The sequence below is a fragment of the Sylvia atricapilla genome, chromosome 3, assembly GCF_009819655.1.
Source record: "Sylvia atricapilla isolate bSylAtr1 chromosome 3, bSylAtr1.pri, whole genome shotgun sequence".
NCBI classification, from domain to species: domain Eukaryota; kingdom Metazoa; phylum Chordata; class Aves; order Passeriformes; family Sylviidae; genus Sylvia; species Sylvia atricapilla.
Window position 1 is genome coordinate 96373413 of NC_089142.1, and position 9010 is coordinate 96382422.

Genomic DNA, 9010 nt, shown 5'->3' on the forward strand with positions numbered 1-9010 from the left:
ATTGTTCCCAAGGAACAAAGGGATTGCCTGCCAGCTATTTTTATCTCCTCTATTCCACTGGTGTAATTGCTGGTATTCATGTCTTTGCTTTTTTGCATCCTGCTAAACCCCAGTAATATATTTTGACAGCTATCTCTGGGCTCAGTATGTGCCTTTATTCATTCTGATCAGTGTTTGGAAACTCAGGCTATTCCTTCATCTCAAAACTACAATGTAAAAAGTTACATGCTTTCAGCACCTACAGTAAGTGGCCTGTTTAGCAAGGAAACACTCTTGAGGACCAAGTTTATTTTACAAGTTCTGTTTTTAAAACATGAAGTTGATCTGGCTGAGTTAGAACTAGATGTGTTTGTGATAAGGCCACTTACTCCAAGGTGGCAGAGCTGCTGTTCCTCTCCTGCAGTATTGCTTCTTCTGCAGCCTTGTCTTCCTAAGCAAAGCACACAGCAGGGGTGCCTTGACTTTCTATTTCAGGTTCTCTCAGAGCAGCTCTCCCATGACAGTGAGAGCTGCTCCTGCTTGCACAAGCTTCAGTAATCCACTGGTATCATGTTCTCTGTTTTGTCACAGTATGATTCTGGCTTTGATAAATGATTGAGAAGTTGAAAGAGAACCATTAGCTGCCAAATTGGGTCATCACTCCAGTGACTGGTTGTGGAGCCACAGACACCTCCCGAACACACCTAGATCAGTGTCGTCATGCAGTATATTTTTCCTCTTTGAACAAGAAATATTTTTCTGTATTTTTAACATAAAATATTTTCAAAAGACATTGGATCTGTGTAGCAGTTGTTTTTGTTCCTTTACAAGCCAAACTGCTGGAGCTGCTGTTTCTGTAAGATGAAATCCTCGCTTACAGAAGTGACCTCACAGGAATTAAATGGTGATAAGGGAAACTCGTTTCAGCAGCATGAGCTGGTAATGATGGTAGTTCCAGAACACATTTAGGTGCAGCAATGATATCTGATTTTTGCTGAGAGGTGTCAGGATAAGACTCTGGCTGCCAAGCTGTCCTATCAGAGCCTAATTTGAAAGAGCACTTGGAACAGAATTCAAAGTGGAACAGGAGCACAGCTTGCATCTTCGTGTTGGTATTCTTTCCAGACAAAAATCAGTGGAATGAAAGTTACGTTTTCCTCCCTTTCCCCACCACCTGCAGCAATCTATATGAAGCCTTGTATTTGGATGGATTAAGATCCCTTTGGTGGACATGACACTTGTAAGAGTGCAGATAAACAAGAACCATGATTAATACTTGCTTTTTCCCTTCAACTCCTAATTTGTCATTGAAGTACATCATGGACATCCAGATAAAGTAAAGATCATATTGCACTGGGGTGGAGTTGGTTACAGAGCAAAAGACTATCTGCAGTTGCTACTCCCTGAACCTGATGTTGGCATAGCCAGTGGGGTGAAACAAGAGTCTGTCTAGCTCAGGGAAATGGTCTGGTAACCATATCCCCACTTACTCCAATTCTGATGTGACTCTGCTTCAGTGACACCAGCAAGTTCTCTTTGTGCAGCTTTTGCATCAGTGATAAGTGTTTGTACCCTCACTGTCCAATAACTGTCTTTTAGTTTTTTATATGTGCTTGCAAACAGGTCTCTTGGAACAAACACATCAATTAAACACTTTAAAAAATACAGTTCTGTAATTATGTCCAAAAATTTATGAGCTTTTTCTTCTTAAGTATTTGGGTTTAAGTGTACAGCTGGAGTTAACAATTGTTTTCAGGGCCAGCCATGAAAAGGCAACACTGATACATTATTGCTGTAGATACCTTGTGTTCAGTGTTTGTTCTGGGAGAAGTTTGGCTTTAAATTTTTGATGGATGGAGTCCAAGTTCAGCTGTGTTAAAGATGAAAAACTGCTGAAAATCGTGCTCATTAAAAAAATAACTAAGGAAACAGCTGGATGCCACTGACTACCTGACAGCACAACATCAAACTACAAAAAGTACTGCGCTATAAAGCCAAAACCCTCATAGGAGGCAAGTCTGGAGAAAAGAGAGCAAATAAAACTTCAAAAGAGTAGAAAGTCAGTAACTTTTTTAGCAGATCATGGTAGGCAATTAAGTTTTATTTGTGTGTGAAAAAAACCTACTACACATTTTCAGTGTTAGGGCCTTTCTTCTAAGTCAGGCCCTTGCTATATGGACAGTAGATACATTTCACTGAATTTGTTTCACACTGAGAAACATAAGCATTTTAACTTCAGTTTGAAGTCCATTACTCAAACTAGCAGCTTTATATCTTATTCTAAAAACACGATGAATAAGTTCTGTTCATTTATATCCAGCAACTGATTATAAGAATTTTAAAAACCTCAGCAGCAGGTTTTAGAGACTACAGTTCTGCTGAATAAATTACACTGGTAACGCTGAAGCCTTCTTCCTGTACAGGGTCAGTCCCTATTTCAACAGAGACCTTCAGAGGTCAGTGTCAGCAACAGAAAAATGTATTTGTAATAGCTAAACCCATGATTAATTAGCTAGAAATAGGGATACTGCAGTTATGTCCCTCCAGGGAGAGCCACAGAGCACAGAAATTTTAATGGTAGTAAAAATAATAATAAAAAAACCCTCTCTAGTTTCCAGCAGAGAACAGTTAATTTAAACCCAAGCTTATCATGCAGAATTGAAGACAATCTCAAGAAACTTGAAACTGATTTTTTAAAAAAATCATCTGACTATCACTATAAATTGGTGTGAGGTCAGATTCCTTCCTATTCATTCAGACTATTTCCCTTTGGACTTGAAGTACCAAAGTATAACTTTGTGAGGAACCATTAGCTATGACTGATAGAAAACTCCTAATCACTGAAAATAAAGTCCTGCAGGGATTACAACTTTTAACTGATGTTACTGAGCCCTTTTCTTCACCCACAGTCTACAGCCAGGCCAGCTTACAAAGTCCTGCATTGGTTTTTAGAGAGATTACATAAGAATTCTGCATTTGGAGGGTTAGTTAAAATGTAGAGTTACATGTTTCTCCCTAATTAATTAATCATTAATTACAAACTGTTGGTTATTGAGCCTGTTTTTTTTAAGGAATATATTTGCCTCCTCAATCTAGTAAATGGTTTGGTTTTCTAAAGTGGTTCTGTGTTATCAAATATGGTCAATCAGTGGTCTGACCACTAAGAACAGTTCTACATGCAGGTTAACAACCAACCAGAAACCCTGATAAGCCCAAAAAGGCAAATCAAAATCTGTTCAGGATTGTCAGAGCTTTATTCTAATTCTTTCTTCGCACAAGAAGCTCTCTAGGATTTTGTACAAGTGCCTGAAGACCATTTATGCCTTTAAGTATAGGGAATGGTGGATATTGGAGGTAGCAGTAGGGAAATCTGGGCTGTCTATTATGAACCACCATGCAGTTACCAGTACATTGACCACCTTAGCTTTGGCAGAAACACTGTGCCTGTCACAGTGTTTACCCTTCAGAGGCATACAAGCCCCGGTGGTTACCCTTCAGAGCATTACAGGTCTTTAAAGTGTGGAGACAATTGGCACTGCCATCCTGCTGGGATGAGCTGACAGCCTTGGCACATGCAGGACACGCAGGGTGGGGACCAGGCAGCACAGAGAGCACAGGGCAAGGGGTAAGGAAGGGCTCTCCTCAGGCAGAGTTTGGATTTAAGCCAATTAAGAAATGCATATCTACTCTCAGGTTCCTTGTGGAATTTCTTTGAAATAACCTGAATGGTTCAAAAAATAAACAAACCCCACCCCCCACCAAAAAAAAACACATGAGGAAAAAACCCCCAAACTCCAAACCCACAGCACTGAAATTTCACAAATACTAAAAAGTCACAGACCCATAGAATTCATATACCTGTTTCTCTTGCACGCTTCTGACCATTAAAGGCAGACAGGATGGCAGGTTTTTTGCCTGGATTTGTTAGTAACTTCCTTCATCTGCTGTGTGAATAATTTACGGCTGAGGTGGGTCTGCAACCCAAGAACCCTCCTGCAAATACCAGCAGCCAAGGGAAGTGGCACAAAGGAGGACATGCAGGGGAATAAAGCACATCTCTTCTCTTGGCAGCTACATTTAAGCCATAATTACCTGTTTACTGCCTAAACTGTAAGGGAAAGAACAAAATTAATAAAAAGGTGCTACTAGAGGGAGTGAAGACTTCTTCTAATACATACCTAAGTTCAAAGAATTCAAAAATTGAATGTACATCAGCAAAAGGTTTAAGTTTAGAAAAGCTACAGTGAGCGGAAATTCAGGCACAACTTTTTAACACAATGTAAGCTGACTAAAATGCAGGACAAAGACAAGTTTCTGGTTTAAGGCACAGGGAGGAGGGGCAAGAACATGGGGTCAGCTGGAGGGAACACAAAAGCAGGAGATATAAAAAAACTTCAGGAGCACCTTCCTACTATGAAGTATCAAAAACCCCCATAAAAACTCACAGATCACCTACAGCAACCAGAGTCTGGTATTTATGCAAGCTGCAGCATTAAGGAATGATGGATTTCACAGAGCCTTGAGGGAGCAGATGTTGAGCAAGTGAGATAAGCACAGCTTGGGACACAGGCAAGTGGAGTGCTAAAGTACAGCACAAACACAAGGGTGAGGTGGATTAGAGGCAGAAAACAGAGCCTGGAGAGCCTGAGCACTGAGCTTAGCACTGAGTGACTCAGCTGCAGCTACACTGCCACAAATTAACTTTCCTAGCAAGGAAATACTATGGATGAAATCTATAATTAATGATCAAGAAATTAACATCCAAGTCAGTCATGTAAGTGAAGTTAGGGAAACTAAGAACTATTCATTCCAGTTATTTATTGTTTATTGAATTGAAAGAAAGGGAATACAAACATTTCTGTTAAGTGCTGTGCACCAACATGGAAAAAGTGTATTTTCTTTTAAAAATCCTAATAAAAACAAATCAGAAGTTAATGTAGTTCCAATTGAACAATTTTTAAAGATATGTTTAAAATACTACACATTTATAAAATAAAAAAGTTAAAACGGTGTTCTGTAAATAATTAGTAAAACAAGTGAAAATAAATACGAGACCCAAAGTTCTTATGTTTTTAATGTAATATAGCAAAGAAATTTTTAACTACTTAATATCTGAGGAGAGTAACAAAAATCCAGAAAGTTTAAGAACGCAATCCTTTGAAACATTTAATATCAGTCCATAGCAAATAGTCATTACATACCAAAAGCTCTAAGTGTTAACTAGTTCCACCACAACTCCATATAAATCTTGACAATTTAGAAATCTTGAGATCAACAATAAAGTTCTTTTCTTGATCTCTACAGCTTGGTTTGTAAGTACATACATGCTTTGAGGATCCATTTTGTCCCATATGTTTTCAAGGAGCCAATAACTTTTTCCATCTGTGCCTAAAAATGTTAAGTTTCAAATCTAGCACATATACCCTAAGAATGTAAAATGTTTATGAAAAAAGATGGGGCACAATGAATTTCAAATTTATAAAAATATACTGATATTAACCAAAACCTTCTGGTCAAAGGACACTTCACATACACACAACTTAAAGTATGCAATAAAACATGACAAGTACCTAGAACATTTGGTTCTCTGTCTGTTTGTGGAACACATGCACACACACACTCATACCAGATGGGAGGAACACTCTCACAGATGTTTTACTGAATCCAGATTATCTGGATGAATAGACAGAAAACTTGGCTACAGTTTATTTCAACTAGAGGCAGCTACTGCAGCAGTAGTTCAACACTGCACACTTCAATTAAGTCCACCCTGTTTAAAAAAAGTGTCATAGTTAATGATTTTGCTTTCTAGACATCATTAAAAGAAGCAGTTTTCAAAAATCAAGTATGGCAGCTGAAAATGGACTCAAGCCAATGTGGAAAAGACAGGAGGAGGGCAAAAGGAGGATTAGCCATTTATGGGATGGGTGTTCCTCTTAATAGTTGTCTCAAAAAGAAATTAGATACAAGTGTATTTTGTAGCTAAAAATATGGACAAACTATTGAAAGTGCATTTTTCCTCCTCCCCCTTGAGTTACAGTAGTTTGTTTGTTGGTCAGTAAATCCTGCTTTTTATGTCCCTTCTTTTTTCTCTACCTCCCTCCCCATTTGGATCTACAACATATCCCCTCGAGCTACAGCTAATTTTACAGGTCCTGGCTTCCTGCTAAGGAAGCCTTTACAACTGATTTTGGGTGGGAGTATCACTTAGCAGTGTAAAAATACACAACTAAACACCAACTCCCAACAGCAGACAGAGTTTTAATAAACATTACCTGGTTGAAGCCAAGTTGAGAAGTAACTGGCAAGATCTGGGCAGATTTCTAGCTTGCATCTTTGCTCCAATCATAAAGAGAAGTTAACTTTAAAGTTGGAGAACTTTAGAAAAGACAGAGGGAATTTAAAAACAAAGGTGTCATTTCCCCCCACTTCCCTCCCCTCCAAAACATGAACAGAGCTACCATTTTTCCCTTTTGTATTCCACTGTGCCTTGAGAATTACTTACCTGAACAGCTAAAGAATATTTGGATAATAAAATGCTTCAGCTTTTTTTTTTTTTTTTTTAATTTGAGATCTGCCTTGATAATAACCTGGGGCTACTCTGAATATTTGAAGCCAGCAGGTGACCAGAGAAAGTTACAAAATGAGTACACACTTACAGTATTTTCCTCTCTATAACCAGGGGCCTGCTGACTGGAAATACAGTAATTTATCGTGGGTGTGTACTTGTTCCAGCCTATGAACATTTTTAAGCACATGGAAATCAATGTATTGCAAATCAGCAAACTGATTTGGATTTTTTCCCCCCACCCCACCCTGGTCTCATTTCACTGTCTGTGCACAAAAAGTATTGGTACTTTTCAATCCACATAGTGTGAATATGCAATGTGTTGAAAATAGTTTAGGTTGCTCTTTCATACTCTTTCAGAGTTAGGATGGTACTCTCATTGCTACATCTCTAATGGCAGCTGCTGTGGGGACTGAGTAGTGTAGCAAAATGAAGATGAGTCTCACCTTTCTGTCCTGCCTGCTCATGGCCCACAAGACACAAACAGGCTGTCACTGAGACACTCTGGAAGCAGTGCCACCTGCCTGGAGCGTGCCTTTACATGGCATGGCTGCACCAGGACACAAAGGGACAGAGGCCCCACACGTGTTTCTCCCTAACTCAGCTTCTCGATACCTCAAGTGTCCTTCAGAGGGACAAACCAAGTCCAGAAGAGAGGGGCAGTGTTTTGGCAGAGGTCCTATACTTAAATTCCTAATTGCACTGCTGTGAAAAGCAGGCATCAGCCACAGCCCCCCTGCAGCTGTACCAGGAAAGGAGTCTCACTCTGGTTACTTATGGACACCACATGAGAAATGCCTGAAGTGTGTAAGACACTTTAAATCTACACTTGAGATTTGATCCAGTCTTCACCACCTGCCTAAATTTCCAATTTTATTTCCATGAGTACATAGTGCCAGACCATTGTATGAGACATTAAGACACATCAAAACCATTTTTCTCCTTACCCTCCCTAGACAATATTTGGTTTGAAAACTTAAAATTCCAGAGTTAGACAATACTAGAGTACCTTCCAAAGATTCACATGCTAGCATTGCTTATGAATTATACCATGTTTTGAACATGTAAAACACTTACAGTTTACTGTTTACAATTAGGTAATTAATTTCTCCTTAAACCCCAAGGTTTAGCTTACTCGAATTTGACATGGGAACTTGTCTGTTTTCCTGCAACATTAAGGCCACAGGCCTCATCTTACACTGTCTGAACTAGAAAGGGAAATAAAGAGCTTCCTCCAGAACTGATTTAAAGAAGAAAGAAATTATGTATAATCTTAAATATACACATGTATTCTCAGTGCTGTGAAACAGTAATTGCTATCAAAGCTGTCACCTTAGTTTTAAGGCTGAACATGAAGTTCCTACCTGGGTTTGGAGGTATTAGAAGACTTGTATGTCAGACTCAGGGCTGGTTTCAACCACAGCATCAGAATCTTAATCCATGCTTAAGTCTGCACACAAGGCAAGACAAACACACCACTGAATGGCTGGAATCTAAAAGAAAAAAAAAATCTAACCTGCTAACTCTTGTTTTCCTGGGAAACACTACACTCCCATTCATCAAAGTGGCTACACCTCTTTTCCCAGGAATTCCAGCAAACCTTCCCCCACCCTTCTTCCACACATGACTAATAAGGACACTAAATCATTATCTCATGAAAGGATGAAGTCCACACTTCTGCTCACATGACCCCTGGTGGCACGCCCTTCCCTGCTCCTTCTTTACTTCACAGCAGTACCAACACTACCTTTCCACCCAAGGTGGCAAAAGGGAATCCAATGCCATCCCATAATGGATTTGTGTGTAGTGCAGAAGCACAGAGATGCCAGGCCATCTGCTTATGCCAAAAAGAATAAATATCTAAATTATAAATGTCTTTGTTTTTTCTTAACACGGGACCTTAGTGGAACTACTCCTAGATGTGTCAAGATGTTCACAGCACCAGCTTGCAACAAGGTCTGGGAGAGGCATTTAAATCTGCAAACTTTGAAGTATATTCTCAACAACAAAATCTGTCCACCCTTGTTTATCAAATAAAGAAAAAATTTCCATCATAATACAAGTGTTTAATTATGATTTGTACGTAAATTACTTATACAAAGTGTTGACTTTGTGTTGAAAGAGTCCTTTCTTCACATTCTTCCCTCAAAGTGTAGTCTACCTTTTACACCAGCATTGTTGCATATATTTATGTAATTAAAAAAAACAGAAAGACCTCTTCTCCTTTCAACTCTTTAGACTGGTGGTGCAGTCTGAATGCTTTCTCTTCCTAACTAATACGATTTATCTGTTAAGATGGACAGTGAATTCCTCCATCTGAAACAAGCTTTACTGCCTACATAAATCTCTTTCCAGCCACTGCTTTTGATTGGGTCTCAGGACACTCCAGAAAAGCATCAGTGATACCATGTTTCACGACACTTCTTGCATTGTTTTAATTCCAAATGTATACAAATGAAGTCA

General features: G+C 39.1%; 1 protein-coding gene across 2 annotated transcripts in view; it reads left to right on the forward strand.

The window, feature by feature from the left end:
• CNIH4 (cornichon family member 4) overlaps positions 1-9010 on the forward strand; it is a 28102-nt gene that overhangs the window by 6560 nt on the left and 12532 nt on the right. The window contains exon 5 of one of the 2 annotated variants that reach the window (XM_066316271.1): positions 571-772. The exons of the other annotated variant lie outside the window; for it this stretch is intronic. Within the exon in view, the coding sequence (XP_066172368.1) occupies positions 571-598 (28 nt within the window). The 3' untranslated portion in view covers positions 599-772. Of the gene's footprint in view, positions 1-570; positions 773-9010 lie in introns of those variants that run through there. 2 annotated transcript variants of the gene reach the window in all.